The 19915-nt window shown below is 45.1% G+C and overlaps 1 protein-coding gene across 15 annotated transcripts in view; it reads right to left on the reverse strand.

Moving 5' to 3' along the window:
* Nucleotides 1-19915, reverse strand: part of huwe1 (HECT, UBA and WWE domain containing E3 ubiquitin protein ligase 1) — a 39998-nt gene that overhangs the window by 6377 nt on the left and 13706 nt on the right. For 5 of the 15 annotated variants that reach the window (XM_016673648.1, XM_016673646.1, XM_016673645.1 and 2 more), the window contains 49 exons: nt 19648-19868; nt 19473-19530; nt 19026-19202; nt 18681-18926; nt 18460-18593; nt 18263-18372; nt 17995-18177; nt 17679-17895; nt 17473-17595; nt 17033-17270; nt 16102-16449; nt 15628-15750; nt 15456-15551; nt 15093-15362; nt 14686-14853; nt 14462-14589; nt 14264-14345; nt 13821-13997; nt 13211-13735; nt 12905-13100; nt 12581-12748; nt 12301-12449; nt 12151-12217; nt 11620-11843; nt 11311-11522; nt 11019-11201; nt 10725-10897; nt 10499-10638; nt 10295-10370; nt 9989-10087; nt 9620-9774; nt 9378-9537; nt 8951-9179; nt 8680-8858; nt 8011-8100; nt 7038-7198; nt 6502-6544; nt 5215-5589; nt 4870-5080; nt 4556-4680; nt 4073-4293; nt 3588-3979; nt 2864-3488; nt 2077-2779; nt 1891-1979; nt 1208-1364; nt 959-1091; nt 611-813; nt 293-519 (listed from right to left, as the gene is read on the reverse strand). In XM_016673648.1, the coding sequence (XP_016529134.1) occupies nt 293-519; nt 611-813; nt 959-1091; nt 1208-1364; nt 1891-1979; nt 2077-2779; nt 2864-3488; nt 3588-3979; nt 4073-4293; nt 4556-4680; nt 4870-5080; nt 5215-5589; nt 6502-6544; nt 7038-7198; nt 8011-8100; nt 8680-8858; nt 8951-9179; nt 9378-9537; nt 9620-9774; nt 9989-10087; nt 10295-10370; nt 10499-10638; nt 10725-10897; nt 11019-11201; nt 11311-11522; nt 11620-11843; nt 12151-12217; nt 12301-12449; nt 12581-12748; nt 12905-13100; nt 13211-13735; nt 13821-13997; nt 14264-14345; nt 14462-14589; nt 14686-14853; nt 15093-15362; nt 15456-15551; nt 15628-15750; nt 16102-16449; nt 17033-17270; nt 17473-17595; nt 17679-17895; nt 17995-18177; nt 18263-18372; nt 18460-18593; nt 18681-18926; nt 19026-19202; nt 19473-19530; nt 19648-19868 (9789 nt within the window). The remainder of the gene's footprint in view (nt 1-292; nt 520-610; nt 814-958; nt 1092-1207; nt 1365-1890; nt 1980-2076; nt 2780-2863; nt 3489-3587; nt 3980-4072; nt 4294-4555; nt 4681-4869; nt 5081-5214; nt 5590-6501; nt 6545-7037; nt 7199-8010; nt 8101-8679; nt 8859-8950; nt 9180-9377; nt 9538-9619; nt 9775-9988; nt 10088-10294; nt 10371-10498; nt 10639-10724; nt 10898-11018; nt 11202-11310; nt 11523-11619; nt 11844-12150; nt 12218-12300; nt 12450-12580; nt 12749-12904; nt 13101-13210; nt 13736-13820; nt 13998-14263; nt 14346-14461; nt 14590-14685; nt 14854-15092; nt 15363-15455; nt 15552-15627; nt 15751-16101; nt 16450-17032; nt 17271-17472; nt 17596-17678; nt 17896-17994; nt 18178-18262; nt 18373-18459; nt 18594-18680; nt 18927-19025; nt 19203-19472; nt 19531-19647; nt 19869-19915) is intronic. The other 10 variants (XM_016673652.1, XM_016673653.1, XM_016673649.1 and 7 more) reach the window with 10 other exon arrangements.

Genomic DNA, 19915 nt, shown 5'->3' on the forward strand with positions numbered 1-19915 from the left:
GCATGCATTATTACGTAATTTCCATTAAACCAGTGTCAAAAGGTTTTGAGACAATATTATCGTCTATTTCAATAATTTTTTAGACAATTAATCGCTCAGCAAAATTTGTTATCGTGACAGGCCTAATAAAGAGTCTTTTTAAAAGCATTTATCAACATAATGACAGTAGCGAGGATTACACTACCACACAATGTATCTGGCGATTTTAGTTTTCTCAAAAGGTTCTTTGGTTGTATAAAAGGCAATGTTAAGTAAGTAGGAATATGCCTGCTGTCAGTGCAGCCATGCTAACCGTGGCAGCAGCAGCCGTGCCAGTAGGGGGAGCAGCACCAGTGGGAGCATGGGGGGCAGCCACTGAGGATCCAGCGGCAGATGCAGAAGGGGCGGCAGGTGGGGGGGCCTGTTGGAGCCGACGTGCACGCTGCCCCTCTCTCACCATCTGAATGATGGCGTCGGCCTCAGCCTCAAGCTGCCGCACTGCGGCCTGGATGCTGCTGGCTGAGCCCAGGCTGCTGGAGCCTGGCGTTTGAGCAAACGACAGGTTTTAGTTTATGTTCAGAAAATATTCCACATCGAGCTCGAAGGGACTGCGTCGGGAAAATCGTCTTACCTAACCGGCCTGTCTGTTTGGCTTTCTTGTTGGCACGCCGTGTGTCCTCACGCAGCTGGATAATCACCTGCAGCACTCGCAGGAAAAACTTCTGTGTGGATGTTTTGGACGTCAGCGAGCTCATGCAGGGGAGCTGCAACTCGCGTCCCCCCAGCGTGCGCTTCTGTGCAGCCACAATCACCACACTCTCCGAACCATCGAACCTGTGTGCCGACCAATAATAAGGTGTGTAACAAACAGCCATGTAGTAACTGACAAAAATATGCTAAACGCTTGTTTCATACGACTTTAAAACCGCCTCTGTGGTCTATTGATGGTGTGCAACACACACACACATCACATACTCACCTGCTGGTCATCTTCCCCTTTAATCTGGCAGATAAGGAGGTGTCCTCTGGAGGTGCGTCTGGGGAATGGGAGTCGGCTTGTGCCTGCCTCTGCTGCTCCAAGTTGTACTCTCTCAGCTCCGCCAGTAACGTGCCTGAGACACACAAAAGGAAAAAAAAAGAAAAAATCAAGGTTGCAAGCTTGAAAAGAAATGGGCGTTTCAATCAACAAGGAAAGGATGAAACGTGTGAAGTACTTGTGAGTACTGACCGATCTGTTTGCATAGAGTGTAACCGAGGTGTCTGGCTCCACTAAGGAGCAGTCTGAGCACCGTGTCTCTGGTGGAGCCGTCTCCTCTAGATAGCTGCAGCAAAATGTTAGCAGCGTCCTCTAGTCCCTCCTCTGAACATGAGTGTGATGTCAACACCTTGGAGAGACGGAGGAGAAACATGTTCAAACCATCAAGATTTTAAGAGATCAGGTAAGCCGTATAGAGTCCTAATTATTGCAAGCACTAAGCATAAACTGCTATGTTAAACCTCGGTTGCAATGACTTTAAGCACAGTATTATAACTAACTTTATGACACTTCAAGTGAGAAAGGAAGTAGATGAATTGCTGTGTTGTTTTTGACAGAGTGATTAACATCTCTGTCATAAAGACAAAGAGTGGGATGTGTTGGGCAGAAAACTGTTTCAAAAGACAAGAGACAATAAATATTGTAAGAACTGCAAAAACATACAGTGAATGGCTAAACAAGTCATTATTTTAGGAGCCAAGATAACAGTCATTTCAGGGACAGCTTCAGGTTTTCAGATGATATTTTCAACCAATACAACAAGCTTATTATTGCTACTCTTAGGAGGTTCCAGAGTAATCTGTGGCTTCAATGAATCTCTACTCTTTACTTCCAGTCAGTAAACAAATATTCAGGATTATGAGATCTCGTCATACCTCCACAGATAGTTGAAGCTGTTTCTCTGTGAGTCCTGTAGAGGCCATCTTGTCGCTCTCTGTACTCACAACAGAGCTCCTCTGCTTTCCTACAAAATGTTTCACACCAAAAGTCCATCAAACTAATTTCTGACTAAATGTGTTGCAGAGCCATGTGTGGATAAACTGGAGTACTTTGTGGGTTACCTGTAGAGGTTATTCCAGTGGATGGTGGTATAGAGATGGTGGTAGAAGAAGCCTGTGAGACGGTTATGCTCGTTCCTGAGGAGGTTCCCTGGGCTACGGCTCCTCCTGAGACAGCCGGAGCCGTCACAATGGGATGAGCAGAGCCCACCAACGCTGGACCCTGTGTCGTGATCGACACTGTGGACCCTGAGCTAGCTATGTTCGGGTTGGCGGCCTGTGGGGTCGGGTGTGCAGCAGGCACCTCCGTTGCCTTGTTGTCGGGCAGGGCAATAGATATGAGGGAGAGAAGGCGCAGCAGCTTTTCGGTGAGCAAGGAGCTCCGCCTGATAACGGGATGCGACAGCATGTTCATCAGCTGGCCAAGAGGGGACGTCTCCAGACTGAACTGCGCTCCGTCGGCCTCCGAGCCGCCGCCCAGGGGCACAGTCTTCATCGAGGCTTTCCCCTTGCGGCTGACGTTCATGTTGTCGAGCTTAACGAGCAGATCCCAGAAATCTGTGGAGATGCCTAAAGACTGAGGAGTCGCTATAGAGGAGCTCAGGGAGTTCGGAGTATTGGGGTTACTCTGAGACTGAGAGCCTGACCTGGAGTTACCAACTCCGCTTCCTCCCCCAGAAGAACCTGTACAAAGGCGAGAATCCAGATCAGAGGAAGCCGCTGAAATGTCCTTACATCGCTGCTGGGTGAAATGGCTTGGAAACACCTGCAGAAACACACAAGAATGAGGAAGTATTATAAACTAATATTTTACATGAAGAGCTATTGATTTAATGAATGGAAATCTAACCTTAGCTAGCTGGATTAGTGTATCCAGGACATGTCTGCAGACCACTGGAGCAGCCTGAGGGTGGATGTGAACCGTGGAACCTCCCCCTGCTGCACACGTGACTCCTGCAGCGGCGCCCGGTACTCCTAGTGCTCCAGATGCCGTGGAGCTGCCGGTTGAATGCCGGTCGCCATGCTTCCTGCCTGACGCCCGCTGGATTTGAAAAATGTTTGTCCGACAGCCCAAAGCTGCATCCATAGAGACGGAGAGCCAAGAGAGCTGGCTGGAGCTCCGAGACTCCACCCTGTTCAGCAGCTCTAAGGAGGACGATGACGAAGAGGCGGCTGAACCTTTTCCCCCGCAGGCCCCCTGGCTGCTCCTCTTTCCACGGGAATCCTCCAGACGCGCCGTCTCCAGGCAGACCTCACTCTCGCTGCTGCGCTGCAGGATGGACAGCAGGCTGCGGATGACCCACCCGCGGGTCTGCGAGTGGTAGCAGAGGTTCCTGAGCACGCGGTGCAGGCGGCTGGTGTTCAGCTTCGGTTCGTCCACAAACAGCAGAACCAGCAGGCAGGACAACGCCTCGTGGTCCAGCAGCAATCGTCCGCGAAGGCGCAACAAAGAATCTACGCTGGAACTGGACGGTCTGGGGAAGACATAATAGCCACGTGGTTTAGAAAGTATGAATGTTTCTAAGGCATCTCATGCTAAATCTTGCATTGCAGAAAGCCAAATGTTTCCACACCTGTGGTTTGTTCCACCCCCCATCTGAAACGGTCCTCCTCTCTGGACAGCCAGACGCGTGTACTGGACGCCTCGGTTGCTTCCCAACCGGCTGGTGAAGGCGGGCGAGCGCAGGATGGCCGAAAGGGCTGAAGATGAGCTATGACCGAACAGCCTCTCGTGCATGAGCTGTCTCTGACGCACCTCTTGCTCCCTACGCAAAGCGGCTGCCTCAGCAGCGATGTCCGGCGGCATGACAGCCAGCACGCTGTCCTCCATGTCCTCAAGAACGCTCCGCCGGAGCTCCGAGGGCAGCGTCTGGATGAAAGTGACCGGATCCAGAGGAGTGTCTCCCTGTGGAGGCTGCTGCGCTAGCTCCCTTCGCTGCTGCTCAGCTCGCTGCTGGGCAAGAACCTAAGGCAAAAAAATAAAAAATAAAATCAGACTCTCGGATTGGGTGGAAAATTGCATCTCAGAAGGTAAATTCTTGGTCTTCCATAATCTCACCTCTTCCTGAATAGCAGGAGGCAACGCTGCCAGGAACTCAGGGCTGACCTCTGTAACCCCCGGGCCTCCGAGCACAGGCGCGTTAGAGGACGGTAGAGTTGTGGCAGCAGGAGGACGTGAAGGAGGTCTGATGCCGAGCTGATTCTGAAGGACCTCTCGACGGATGTCTTCTGGAAGGGCCGCGAGGAAAGAAGGATCCACACCTTCTGGCAAATTGATTCCTGTAAAGAAAAAGCAACAACATGATTCTAAAATTTTATATTTTCTTTTTTTTTTTTTCTTTTTTTTTTTAAATTTTGTGTAACTTTTTGTATTGATAACATAAGTGACTAAAAATTCATCTTGTTTTCACTGCAAACAATCGAAGCCTCACAGAAACAAATAGTTGAAAAATTATATACGGCCACTCATTCATTGTATTGTTCCAAATTTTAGAAAATAGCCTTTTCTATTGGCTGCACTGAAACGTATTAAAATCTTTACCAGCTAGTGGATCCTCTTCATCGTTGCTGGTGGATGGGAGAGGCTCTTCTTGGATGGCCTGGGATTGGCTGTCAGCACTGTCGCTCCGAGGCATCGTCTCTCCAGGAGATGAAACAGACGTGGAGCTGATAAAGCAACAGAAAATAAGACATGGTTTAATGTTAATACCCAAAACAATACAAAATCAAACACAAGCGATAAACGTAAAACTTTTATTATAATCGTGCACTTGGTAAAAATGCAATTTAACAACAATGACAAAGGATGAGTCATACAGGCAATGTGTTTGATCTGGAATATACAGTTTTCAGTACCCAGTCTCTGCATCTGTCTGCCGATCAGTCAGCCCACTCTCCCTGCTGCCAGATAACTCCTGGGACAGCTGGGTGGTCTGCGGAGGATTGGGAGCAGCTTCTTCCTGAGTAGCAGATGCAGGGCTGCTGGTGTCCATGGGGGATCCTTCCAACTGCGACACGCCAACCGCTACAGGCTCAGTGCTTTCTACGATATCCGGGCTTAGCGAGGCTGAGGAGAGAAAAGGGCGACCTGTAACTTCCCTCTCTGGGTTCAGAACATGAAGAAAGGTTTCCAGAAACAAATGTATTTATGTGCCCTTGTTGTTGGCGACTGTGTAAATGATCTGTTTAAAGTTAGTCTACCTTCCCTGCCTTCATCCAATGCTCCTCCTTCACCACCACCTCCTCCTCCAACTCTCTCACCAGTTGTAGGAGCCGGGGACATTTCCATCTGAGACGCTTCTGCTTCGGTGTTTGGTCTCTGACTTTCTGACAGGGTGGGAAGTCCAGCCCCGGCCAGAGCAGCCAGTGAGCTGGCGTGCGTCTCAGCCAGGAGCAGGTCAGCGATTGGCTGGTGGACTTGCTGACTAATAGCGGTCTCCAGGGAGACCAGGGCCTGTTCGTGGGGAGCAGGGGTGGTGGGAGTGACCTCTCCAGACGGGGGAGCAGTGAGGAAGCCCTCTGAGACCCTGGGTGTGTCCAGGCACGCCATCGGACCCTCCTGAGCCTGCTCACCCTCTGTGACATCCAGGTGGAGAGAGTGTTAAAACAGGTCTTCCTAGAGGTTTTTTTTTTTACACATACTAAATTAAGCATTTAAGTGCATCTACCACATCTAATCACCATATTTCAATGCTTAGTGAAAACATTTTCATAAACAGGTGCCATATATAAAAACAGTAGCTGAAATAAATATATGTAAATGTTTGAAGAAGCAGCTGACTGCAAATCCACACAAAAGCACAATGAATATTTTCTAGAAGCCATCAGCCTCCAATGAGGAAGGAAGTAAGTTGTATAGTTATCTCCTGTATGGGATACACAATCCTGATCCCATCCAACAACACAACTTACTACCTCACCACAGTGCAGGCAGTCGCAGCAAAGCATGCATGGACAACGACTTGTAGTTTTTCATTGGAGTCCCTAGGAGTGATGAAAAACCTTTTATGGATGGACAGATTTTACCAGAAAATAAAAATAATCATCCAGATCAACTTTGTAATGACTGAAAGTGACCCTTATTCTCTAAGACGAAGAGTGGATGAAAAACTATGAAAACTTCCTTTTATGGCACAACAGAGACTAAAGATCGCCTTATTGTCACCCCCAATATCTGCATGCATGAAGAACAAATGTTTCACAAACATTGAAATGTAATAATATCTGGCAAGAGCTTTACAAAAGGAGAACAACAAAATGTTTTTGCTCCAAATACAGATGTCCAGATGATTTAGGCGTGGCCATAAGAAAGACAGTAGACTGTATAGTTATCTCCCAGATCTGGTGTGATCCTAAAACTATACAAACTACTACCTCATCCCACAGCACGCACTGGAAGCTGGGTTCCTTCTTCTTCTTGGTACCTTTCATTAAAGCGTTTTTAAAAATGACAAAAACAAAAGTGTTCCACATTACAAATCTCTGTACCTGCAGTGTTGTCCGCACCATTAACTGTCCCCAATCCAGAACCCTAAGGACAAAAAAAACATCCAAAAGCTAAATGTTAGTTCTTCCAAACAATCGACTAAAATCCATATTTTAAATCAACTCACTATAAACCCTAGAATAAATCTGTATCTTTAGAACAGTCTTGCAGCAAATGGGCCATTTATCATTGCTATATGCTGGTTGCATTTTCTTTCACATTTGGAATTTGAGCTGTTCCATACTAATTTCAAAGCAACAGTAAAAAGCCCCGAAAACTTTTTTTAAAAACCAAGGTCCTAAAAAAAAAAAATAAAAAAATAAAAGAACAACAACAAAAAACCAAAACCGCAAATCAAGCAAGTCCTGCAAGGAACAAACGAATGGAAAAAAACAAAACAACAAACAGCTGAGAGGATGCTTTCTGGCCTCTCAGCTGTTCTAAGGCTTCTGGAATGCGAAAACTGGTTAACACAAGGCACTAAAAAATCCCCTAGAACAAATTCTTCCGCCACCAACATAGTCATTTCTCTGCAAACCTGTAGGCTCTGATCCCTGACTTGCTCTGCCCCAGACGCCCTCCTCTCATTCTGTTTGGATTCCTCTTCCTCGGCCAGCTGCCTTCTTCTCTTCTCCCTGCGTTCTTCCAGTTCCTCATCTCTTAGACTCTCCAGATGCTGCAGGATCGGCACTTTCACCACTAAGAACACAAAGCGCGCACACACACACAAAAAAAGAAATTAGTTGGACTAGACGGGAGGAGTTAGTGAAACAATTTTGTTGTGGTTGCAGCTTAAAGGTGGTCAACACTATACAAAACTATAAAGTGAGCCACATTAATTGTTTCAATTAATTACTATGGGTCGCAAAATGTTGTTCAAGCCAAACCTCTTTAAAAATAAACCTTCCCATAATGAATAGCAGGTAGTAGAAAGTCAGTACGTTTTGATCCCCCCTCCCAAAAAGTTCAAAACTGCAAATCATAAAACGACAAATGAATGTACATATTTAACTTAATGTCATTTCATATCCAGTACGGAAAATCTGGCAGCACTTAAGCCTAAAAGTAGGATTGTTAAACAATTCAGGACATTTTAGGATCTTGCAGAAAAATTGTTTTATGAAGAGGAACTAGTCTTTCACATCCGGTTTATTTAGTAAACACAAAGTCTGGCACTTTGACTTTAAACTTTTATTCATTAATTGCACAAATATTAATGCAATTAATTGCGTTTATTAATTAATATGTTGCACTAACTATATCTGCAAACAGCAACAATGGACGACAAAGCTGCTTCTCTTTGCCCAGGTTAATTTTTTTGTATTAAAATGCAATTAATTTTAATTAATTACAGACTTTGCAATTAACTCAAAAATTTGAATCAAGTCCCACTAAATTCTTATTAAAAGAAACATAACACAGTTGTCAACAAACTAAACAAAGCCAAACAATGCTCTTAATGGTAAGTCTAACTATTTATTGTTGTTGAAATGTGTTTAAAATTGGTTTACCTGCTACGCAGTCATGCATACTCTCAGCATCGAGCACTTTGCACTCGTCTGTCCATCTGGTTAAGGCAGTGGGAATACTTGAGAGAGTACCTAGAGAGATAAAACACACATGATGGCACTTCATGCACAACAATATACTTCAAAATGGCTTGTTTTGACTTGTGTCTCAGAGAACCATCTAACTTTTGAAATAAGCATCGACACTATGGAACTGAAAAAAATTCAAAGCCGGGAACGTTTACAACGCTCACAGATATTTAGTAATTGAAGCCTAAAAGACGAGTAAAGAAAAGAGCATAAACGTCCTTCACACTCGACAGAACTGTGGCTCATTTTCTAATCTGAACCATAATGATCGACAGGTGGTTGTTTTTCTTTGTGCTTCAGGACAAACAGTTTTAAATCTTCCACCATGACTCTCTCTTCACTGATTGTTATAAGAAGACAATTTATACAAAATTAACAGAAAATACAAGCTGTAGATGAGTTTGAACTGAGATGACTAAATCATAATGCTGTTGGGGAAAATAAAATATCCAAATTAAATGCTTAGCTAGCTAGCAGAGCCTTTTTTGCACCCAGGTAAATTGTGGGGAAACTGACTTGTTCCTGGAAAGGGTTCCCGCAGTTGAAAAGTGATTTTAGGTTTGACTTCATTGTAATGTTTACCTGCTTGTCCCCCAGTGCTGCTTTGCTCGTGGAAGAAATCATCCAGCAATTCATCATCGGAACGAGCGATGATGTGGACGTCCTCGTTTCCAACCAAAAGACGGGCACGGCCACGGGACTGCAGAGGCAGAGAGCTGGACAGCTGCAGAATGTCTGCTGCTGCACTGGGGCCCAACAGTCTGAAACATAACAAGAGGGAATAAAATATTCTAATTACTACCAGAACAAAAAAAAGCTGAAGCACGCCTTCACAGAAGCATCGTCGTTTCACCTCTGCAAAATGAGTGGAGGATTGGGCTGGCGGTTATGTGGGTAGTGGACGTGGATGGTGTGTCCGCTGTTGGCAGTGAGCTGACGAAGCGTTCGCTGGCTGCGACCCATGCCCTGCGCCAGGCGGCTGCTAGAGCCGGCCACGCCTAGAGTGAGGGAGCTGTGATCAGCGTGGCGCACCATCAGAGGGTGGGAGCTGGGGATGTTTCCTGGGGAGGAAGGGATGTCAGCTGGAGGAGGAGCAGAAGACACGGCGAGCATTAGGTCAAAGCACCGGCAAAATCTCTTAAAATGTTGAGGGGGGGAAAAAAAAACAAAAAAAACTATTCAATATTTTGTTTTGATTGAAAAAATTATTTGGACATTAAGGGATAAATAGAAAAATTTTTAAAAATTGACTATTTTAATAAGTAATCATTTCTACCAACCGTTGTTGGAAAACATGTTGTCAAACTCTATGATGAGGTCATCGTCCCTGTCGAAGCGTTCGAAGCGGATGTGTGGTGCGGCGTTGATGTCAGGGAAATCTTCATCCAGCTCCATCTCTGACCCTTCATCGTCATCATCCTCATCTCCTTCTTCGTCATCCTTAAAGAGACAGCAGCAGTAATGAGCTCGTGCAGCAACCATCATTAGATCCTTGAACAAACTTTCCTGCATGCATCCAAACCTGGTCCTCCTCCTCCTCTTCCTCCTCCTCCTCTTCCTCATCCTGACTGTCTTCGTCATCATTGCTCCCACTCGAGTCCTCCTCCTGTGTATGCTCCTCATCCTCTGGTTCAAGAATGTTCATCGAGTCTAGTGAGGAAGTTACACACAAAGTTCCTGTATCAATAAAAGCAGCCACAGTAAGCAGGGTGTTAATCTTTCTAGTCATCGTCGTCGTTTTTCAGGGCCAAACTTGGCAACAAATGGAATGCCTTTTTAATGTAAATGAACTAGAAAATGTTTTCGTACTGTGTATTTAGTGTCCCATGTTGACAAATGGAAATGAAATATGAAAAATGACAATCAGCTGACTGATGTGTCCTCAACATACCTTCACGGTTAGCCTGAAGAGTGGACGCCTGGCTAATGTTGGATGGAACTTCATCCATCAACACATCCTCCTGTGATTCATCCTCACCGCTACGTCCAACTATTTGGCATTAAAGACAAGAGGAGTTATAGACATGGGGCAACAAAAGCAATACCAATAATAAAAAAATATAAAAAAAATCACCATGTCTAAGCAGTTTATTTTGCCCTGTATCAGTCTAACTGAGGTAGTGGGATACTCTACATTATCACAAGATAAGCTACATTAAACATCACAATCACACTTAATGTATTTTGATTGATTTACCTATAATTGTACTATTTGCAGTACCAACATCTCTCTCCAATAACTCATCAATAAGGTCCACCAACTCATTTTCAACCTACAAGAAGAAAAACACAATTAAGTCACGGGACAAAAGAAATCGTCATGACAACATCACTGAAGTAGTGTTAATTTTTTTTAGATGAAAATCTCAAAATATTTAGATGAGATCCAATCATATTTTACCTGCATAGCTTGTGTGCTGAGAACCTCTGGCTGTCCAGCGATGACCACCGTGTCTCCTTCTGCTTCTCCGTCCATGAGGTCAGTGTCCGCCCCCTGAACCCTGTGGCTGCCGTCCACTGGCTCCGTTTCTCCCGACTCTCCTGGATCAGATTTTACGTATGAACATCAAGGAAGTGCGTGGTGATCAGTGGAGTTGGAAAGAACCTCATCGGTTTCCGGTAGGTACCTTGATCCTGTGTGTTGCTGTTGCTGTCCCTGGCGGTGCCCACCGTTTCATGCTCCGTCTTGCTCTTGCTCGAGCCGCCTTTGCCTCCAAAAAGGCTGCTGGGTTGGTTAACAATGCGCGACAGAGTCTCCAGAGGCTTCAGTGCTGCATTCACTGTGTTGGCCATGTTGGGACTAAGGATGACAAAAGAACATTTTAATTAGTAACTAAGAATTCAAATCTAACAGTTGAATTTATGCAGTTAACTTCCATTTAATTTGAACTCTGATAAAACAATATAGGTTAACAGTTTACCTGGACAAATCCAGACTGTGAGGCACGCGTGCCAAGTCATTGACCAGTCCTTTCTTAAGAAAGAGCCTGATGATATTGTTCATGCCATTGTGTTGAGTCTTGGCGGCTGCTGTACTGTAGAAAGTCGATGTGGAGGGACAGGACTCCATGATGGTGCTAATAATGCACATCACTGCCTGAAGCCTGAGGAAACAAGTCAGGACATTAACAAGATTGAAAAGATCCAATGGATAACTGATCAACGACTATAACGTTGTACTCATTGTCTATAAACTACATTAAACTTATTTACCTGGCATGTTTTTCAGCACCTTCCGTCATTGCTAGGGCTCGACTAAGTGCAGCTTTTACTTCATTCACCAGAGCAACCTGGGCATCTGTGCCTGTGCCGGCCGCTGCCAAGCTGGCCAGAAAGAGACGTGCCAATGCAGGAGTGTCCTTGTCCTCCGAATTCTGTGTGTGAGGCAGCAAGTGGTCGAGCACAAAGGCTAGAACACTGCAATCCTGTTAGGTTACAAAACCAAGTCAACATGGGGCGAGAAAATAAGTCGGCAGCAAAAGACTTCTTAAAAAGTTGATGAAATCTTCCGTAGTTACTCGCCTCCTTTATGAGCTCAGATTGTCCAGCAGTGTAGGAATAGGAGGCGATTAGAGTGGCGATGCCCACATAGGAGCGGACCAGTTCAGCTAGCAGCCTCAAGATGGTGGAAGTAGGCATAAGAGGCTTGCTTGCCTTCACTTTAGCAGCTTTGCTCTCTTCAGAGCTGGCACCCTTCTCACCTTCCTGTTCCTTCTTTTCCTCCCGCATCTCTTCTGGTGTGGAGGCTGAGGAAGTTACAGAGAGATTTATTAGATAAGACATAAAATGTAACAAATATATTTAAAAACACAAAATCTCAACAACAAAACTCACAAAAAAAAGCTAAAATTGATGGCAGACTGATTAAAGACAAAACAATGCGACTCATTTTATTTCCCTACATAAATACAAGTCTGAGCTTTTTAAAGATTTATTCTGATGCTCCCTGCTGCCATGTTATGCATTTCAACTCTGTGTGCTTATCAGCTAGCCTTCACATCTTTCTAAGAGTAAGTGGGGGGGAAAAAAAATAATTGAAAGAAGAAAAATTACCTTCACCTTGTGGGGTGCCAGACTGGGACGACTCAGCCGGACCGCCGTCGGCAGCAAAGACTTGCGCCTGAAAGAAAAAGATGAAGAGCTTTTAATGACAAAAGTCAATAGTAATGTCCAAACCCATACAGGTTTTTCAATGAGCCCCACGTTGATATGAAAAGCCGACTGAGAGTCAAAGTCGCTCCCCTGCCGGGTGAGGCGGTACTGCTGGTAAACATCATCACCAACATCTTGCAACATCTGGCAGAGGTCTTGAGTGCTCGGTGCAGCTGCAGCTCGTTCCTCAGGCCGCTCAGCTGTAACACACACACACACACACACACACAGATGAGCTGCTTCATAAAAGTGTACACAAATAGCTGAGCATAATTCGCCAACAATGCATATCAGACTCTCCAAACCAACGGCTGTCAGGGAAACGTCTTACGTTCTTCAGGAGCATGGTAGGCGGCCAGGGCGTTGAGCATGTCATAGATGACCTCCTTGATGGTGTCAGGGATGGGGGGCAAAGGAGACAGCTTCAGGGGAGTGGTCTTCACTAGTTGCACAGCGTTCGGTCCCTTAATTCGAAGATTCTCAAATTCATCATCAGATGCTGTGCAAAGAAGAAATGCATTTTAAATGTGCAGTAAAGGTTAATATTTGAAATATATAAAACATGGAGCGCTAAGTGAATTCAGATTTAGTATTTTCCTTCTATATAAACTTTCAGATCTGTTCACTCAATGGATGGCTGTGTCTGCTGACTTACTGGTCCCAGCTCCGCGGGGTGCAGGAAGTGCAATGCGGATGCAGTTGCTGGCCGTTTCAATAAAGCATTCCGGGTTGCGACAGGCGGCAGGCCCAAGGACCCGGAGGATGTAATTGATTTCTCTGGAACCGAGACTGCCAGATACCACACCTGAGGTGGTGCTACCTGCGCCGCTGGTCACAGCCGACCTCACCACCTAAAAGATTAGAAATATATATATATATATTTTTTTTGGCATAAAAAAATTGGCAATTTCTGCTAGTATTCTCATTTTCAATAAGAATTACACGGATGAGAAAAACCGACCTTCTCCATGGTGTGCCGCAGAGTGGCCGGGTCTTCTATGATGTGCCTGAACAGGAGAGTCACCAGCGGCGTGAAGCCGTTGAAGCCAGAACTCTGGGTCAGCCCCAGAATCATCCGCGTGCTCTTCAGCTCGGCGAACATCATTGCATAGTGGTGGTTACGAGTAAGGCGCAAACAGAGACGCAGAGTGGCGTGAAGGGTGTCGGGGTCAACGGGAACGCTGATCATGCTCACACACGCCCGGATAAGAACGGTGGTCATGTCGTCGGACAGACCCTTCACGACGATGTCAGATCCCTGAGCGTAGTCGGACATCTCTTTCAGATGGCCGGAGTCGTCTTTAGGAGCGCTCATCTCCACAGCTGCTCCCGAGTCCACATTGGTCTGGCTTTCTTCCACTTTGGCTTTGTCTCCCTCCTCTCTGTCGGAGTCCGTAACATTACCAGCCTTGGAAGGCTTGGTTATGCGAGGCACTTTCTGGACAGTCAGCATCACTGGCCTTCTGTTGCCAGTCTCTTCATTTACCTGCCCAATAAAGAGCGCTTTCAGTCAGATAAAAGGCGCCAATCAACCGAACGCTATACAGGCAGAGTAATACAAATGCACGCACCTGCACCATAGTGTTAAACTGCACAGTGTATCTCCGTCGTCCAGCTGTGAAGCGGACACTGCTCTCCCCTGCCCTCCATGCAGAGTCAATGGTGCTGTTGTTGGAGGCGCTGTAACTGCACCAACGCCCTGAGCGATCATCAAACCACCGCCAGTTATTTCCATTAGGCTGCAGATACTGAAAAAGCAGAAAGAAATTCAACCATCGTGCTTCAGGAGAACGATACACAGACATGAACCTCAATACTGACACACAAAGCTTTTGTTCTTCTTTGTTCACGCTAATTCGGTAAAGGCAATTGTGAAATCCTTGATTGTGTAGGTCACAACATGGATCAAAGCATTTTCAAAAACATAAATAAATAAATAAAAAAGGTATAAGCATCCAATTAAGTGCAACAAGTCCAACATTTATTCACTGGAATCTAAACCTTGGTTTTCTACCTTGTTCATTTGTTCCCTTCGTTTTGAAGAGACTGCCATCTTCTCATAAAAATCAATAAGCAGCAGCACTGGTGTGATCCATCTGAAAAAAATATTTTTAGAAATTATGAAAGGATTTTTAAACATGCTAAAGGTTTCAATAAGGTCTAGTCTAGCATTTTTGTTAAGATATATTGAAAAAAAAAAAAAAAAACTCACTTGGGTGTCTGGATGTCTTTGTGCTCTTTAGCTGCTTGCAGGCAGGGCTGCACAACCTCGAGGAGCTTAATCAGCAACTCAAGAATGCCGCTTTTTTCCACCACTCTGGCACCCAGGAGTTTTAGTTCCTGAAAAAACAAAAGAAGATAGAGAAAGACATTAGCCAGAAATAAATCAATAACTAAATTAAAAAGTGACCCTTGATAACATTTGATGGCTAAAACCTTCAATTCTGGCACCTCAAAGAGCAACGTGAGCAGCAGGATTCGTGTTGCCAGCTTCGAGGCCTGGGGGAGTGTTGCCATCTGTCGGGTCCACTCAGACACGGTCTTTGTGTCGCTGGTAGTCAACGGCTCAGCGGCCTTGATCAGCACGTCTGCAGCCTCCCACACCTACATTTACACAGTCAGATCAGTATTGACATACATACTTGTTTTATCAAGATCAGAACTCAATATATCAAGATGTTTGAACCATAATATAAAGTAAGCTTTAAGTTCATGATGGATTATGTTTTCCCTGAATGCATTTATGCTGAAGATGGAGAGAACAGATTGTTCTATTCAGAAAAAACATACGTGCCCTTTACTGCACAGCATTCTGTCATTTTAATGGCTGCTGACCAACTGACCTGGTCGACAACTTGACCCAGGATGAGGTCTCTGTACTCTGGTCCGCTCCTCTTGATGGCCGTCATCAGGAGGTCACAGAGTCGGTAAACTGTGTCAGGCAGCTCATCCAGAAGATGGAAGCAGCCAGGAAGCATGGAGTCCGTGAATGAGTGCAGCTCCTGTGGGTCCAGAGGCTCTGCTTCCATGAAGCGCTCCAAGCAGCGCGCCTCCTCTTCCTCTGCACGCTCCCTCGCTCGCCTGTCCTCCTCCTCACGCCTCCTTGCTGCTTCCTGAAACAAGCGCCACTCGTTCAAAAAAAAATGTTTGAGACCACACCGATGATTTTGGATCCTCTCGGGAGAAGAAGAAAACAACGGACAAACCTCAGGAGAGTCAGAACGCTGCTCCATGCTGACCTCTTGCCCAAGTGACATGGCGATGGCCCTCATCATCTGGTCCTCCTCAGACATAGTCAAGTCCTGATTAAATAAAGCCATGTCAGATCATCTAATTAAGGAAAAATACATTTCTATGCGTCTGCATGTGATGTCTTACCCTTACTGCTCCACCGAGAAGGGGAGGAGGATGTGTCAGCAGATACTCAGTGGCCTGTTCCATAGTGCTGGTGTTGAGTAGGGCCTCCATGGCATGCTCTCTCGAAAACCCCATGTCCATGAGCTAAAACCCAACACAACCGTGTTTATTCTCCACTTCAGCACAGAAATAAAGTCATAAGCAATAAAAATCTAATAATATGAAGAAAAAAATATGAAGTGTGTCAATTTTTTTTTTTTTTTTAAAGCAGTGGACATATAAAGGATAATGGCATTATTATAGCTTATTTTTGAAGTGAGACTATTTGCAAACTATGCACATGAACTTTAAGGAAGAAAAAGTCTGAATTTGTCCATCTGCTACAAACTCTCCTGACTGAATCAAAAATATGTCACTAGAATTTGGTTGATTCATATCCAGCAAAAACAAAATAAGAAATGGCACAAAGCTTCAGTTAAAATGGAAAAGCAGTACCTGTGTAAGTTGAGCCTGATTGACTTGAGGCTCATGTCGAGGAGTGGAAATGGTAGAATCGTCAGCCGATCCTACAGCTGGAGCTCCAGAAGGAGTTCCAGTTGCTGCTGACGTTTCGGCACTGGTCGATGATCCTCCCGGGGGTCCGCTGGGCGCCAAAGAACTAGTGGAGGTCCCTTCTTCATCTGGGCGAGTCGTGCCCTCTCTCTCCTTGGCCAGACGCTCCTGGATAACAGGCTCTCCTCTCAGTATGTGGCAGAGGATGGCCAGCATAGATTCAGCCATCCTGCCTCCGTACACCTTTAGTGGCTTCCTGTTCCACAGACTGCGGATGCAGCTGAATGCAGCCTGAGGGGGAGAAAAAAAAAAAAAAAAAACAAAGAAAAGACTTAGTTCCTGGTATTAAAGGATAACAAGCTACTTAAAGAATAAGAAAGTCAATTCAAGCTCTCTAGACTTTCTCCTGTTTGGGCCTCAGAACCAAATAAAACTTAACTGCCCTTAAAACATGTTGTTAATAGAGTAAACTGTTCTGCACCCAGTATTTTCAGCCTTTTGTTCTAAAATTCAAACAACTAAGGAAAATAAAATTAACAGTCCTTTATCAAAGGTACATCCTCTCCCACTGCAAGTTCAGATTTAAGGGTCCCATTACAAAAAAGGGAAATCGATATCTAAAATTAGAATTGAAAAGCTGCCTGTGTTTTTCTTACTGTCCATTAGGTGAAAAAAGTAAAAGGAGTAAAAAAAAAGAAAAAGGAAAACATTTTACCTGCTCAAGAATATGACTTTCTATAAGGCAAGATAAAAAAAAAACTAACAGTTCCTGATTTGACTCAGTATTTTGAGGGATGAACCATGTATTAAATTATTGATGCCACTAAATACCAACTAGAAAAACTCAAAATGTCAGTCCTACTCGTATACTGACCTTTTGGGTGACTATTAGGAAGCGCAGCGCACTGAACTGGGGCATGGTGGGAGTGATCCCTGGCATTTTAGCAGGCAGGGAGTGAGGAGAGTCCAGCACGGTACTTGGATTAACCATTTTCTCCACCAGCATTAACCAGGCGTCCAGGAACTCCCCCGTCCCATCTGGGAGATCTGTGTGTTCCAACCCCTCGGCCACAGGTACTTTCCCACCCATTGACAGAGCCCAGTTAAATGTCCTGCAATGAGGAGGAGATTTAATGACAAAAAAATAAGAAAAAACATACAAGAATATTCTTAGAATCACCACTTTGGAAATTTAGATCAGGTTTTTTTTTTTGTAACTATACAAAAAAATGCCACAACAGACAGCATGTTGTATCATCATCCAAATAAAGGCAATATTGATCTAAACATGTCACAACATTTGGCAGAACTTACTCAAATAAAGCATCATGTCCTCCAGAGCAAAAGAATTTTTGCAGCATGAGATGGTAGGGGTATTTCCTTTCATCAAACAGCATGGGAGATGTGAAACCCACTGAGCAGATGAAGAAGGTCAGCCTGCCGAGACAAACAGAGTTACAATCTCTGCATCTCTAAGGTGCAAAGTAATACAGGAAACGGGGGCAGTAGTTTCTTCCTACCTGAACCGTGGCGTGGGTGTGTACGGAGGGGGCTGCCAGCTCAGACCTTTGGTGAGAAGTTTGGTGAGGGCAGAGGCCGTCGCCCGAGCAGCAGGCGTAGGAGTGGTGCCTGTGCTGGTGGCGTGGTGGGAGCGGCGCTGACGCACCGGGGAGCCTACGCACAGTTTTACCAAAAGGCCGAAGAGTTCAGCCAGAGCCCTGCCTAACCTGGATGATGCTGCAAGAACAAGAAGTTTGACGATTATAGCAGCATGAAAAAAAAAGAAAAAAAAAAAACGCTTTATGAACCTTATTTGTGTTTTAACAGTTGACCTACCAGACAGCAAAGGTTTGATTTGTTTGATGCGAGTGGCCATGGCTGGGGTAAGTTTGGACTTCGACTTGGGATCTGATGCAGAGGGTTCGTCAGTCTCCATAGGAGCCAAGGCGTCTCCATCTAGACACATGCCTTCCAGTAGACCACCAGCCGCTGAATCCACAGACACAGTGTCGGTTTCTGCTGAAATGGAATAAAACGCACTGAGGTTTATAGGAGCATTCAGATAGATTACAGGAGTTAAAAACCAAGTTAAAGGTGACATTACCAGTTCTCCTGGATCCAGACGCTGCTGTTGCTGAAGTGCCAGATGGCTTCTCCTCTTTGGGTACCAGTTTCTGCATGTCCGCCTGGCCGAATTCACATCCCGGGGGCAGACTGTAGGGGCAGACACACAATAATTGATGATATAAGCACAGCCAGGTGTAAGAGTAAAACAGAAAGCTTAAAGAATGCGGCACTAACCTGTTCGGAGTGCAAAGGGACAGCAGCACGGTACTTTCCCAAACCAAAGAGCAGTAGAGCTGGCTCAGCTTGTTCAGGACACTTAACCCCAGCTGGGAGCCCCACTGGTTTACCGAGATTGCTCTGATTTCACTCTGTGAGAGAACAAAAACACTTGTACTCAAATTCAACATTCCAGAAATCCACCTTTCCCCCCCAAACGATGTCCAATCAAAAAATACCTGTCCGACTCGGCATGTATGGACAAACATTAGGATGTAGGCGTGGGCTGCAGTCAGGGCGTGCAGGAGGGGTGTCGCGCGCGCCGACAGTGTGGCATCGGTAACATGGCCTGCGTTGGCCAGCTCTCTGAGAAGCACCGACCCACCGGGCATCTCTATTGGACGATGAAGTGGCTCCAGAGATGTTAAAATACTGTCCAGTTGGCACAGGCCCTCCTGGAGGACTTTGGGCTCATGTGAGAGAGTCTAAGGGTAAGGAAGAGAGGAAAAATTTATGGTTTTTCACCCTAAAGAACACATCTGGAAAAAAAAACAAAACGCATCACAATCTGTTTGCTAGCTCACCAATATGGACTTGCAGACACCAGCCACAGCTTGGCAGGCTGCAGAGGTGGGGAAATCAATGGGCAAGTTGGGGAGGCCCAAAATAGAGACCAACGGCAGCAATCCCTTCTGATTGACAAACTCTTGACAGTGGTCGTCTGTGGTGTTGTTGCTCAGTATGGATTCCACAAACTTCATCTAAAAAATAAAAATTAAAAAAAAAATCAAACATGCATAGTAAAGTGATGCATTTACAAAGGCAAATTAACATGTTTCAAATGAAAATGCCTTTGACATTTGTGACGATGACTTTCAAAATTGTCTATTGGACATTTTTATTCAGTCGAAATGATTAACAATTAGAAGAAATACTTGTAAACATTGTTATATGTCCAGCTTAACACATTTTAACTATTGCTTAAATCTTCTAGCAAGAATAAACTACATAACAGTCAGAGAAATGCTCACCACATTAAGAATATAGTCCATCAGAGGAATTGGTATCCGTTCCTCCGTCCCTACAACCCTGCAAAAAGAGTCCCATCATTGAAATTTCAGCCCTGTAGCATTCAGTAAAATAAATGGACACAAACATCTTCAAAGAGTCATTTTGTTCTATTGTGTTATGAACGCAGAGTCATACAGTTCAAGTGGCACTGACTGTCTGTTGCTCTCTGGCTCCCCCTGCTGTTGGCTGAACGTGTGGAGGGCCTCTTCTTCCTCTTCATCTTCGCTTGAAGCTTCTTCGGCAGCGTGACTGGAGCGCGCAGGTGGCACTGCCACGGTGCCATCTGCTTTTTGGATAGATGGTTTCTGACAGATGTACTCTGGGGCTCGACCCAAGTTGCAGATCTCCTCCAGCAACTGCAGAGTTAATTCAGCTTCAATACCGTTGCAGAGTTTGATTTGGT

Source organism: Poecilia formosa, unplaced genomic scaffold (genome assembly GCF_000485575.1).
Source record: "Poecilia formosa unplaced genomic scaffold, Poecilia_formosa-5.1.2 Scaffold80, whole genome shotgun sequence".
In the NCBI taxonomy this organism is placed as follows: domain Eukaryota; kingdom Metazoa; phylum Chordata; class Actinopteri; order Cyprinodontiformes; family Poeciliidae; genus Poecilia; species Poecilia formosa.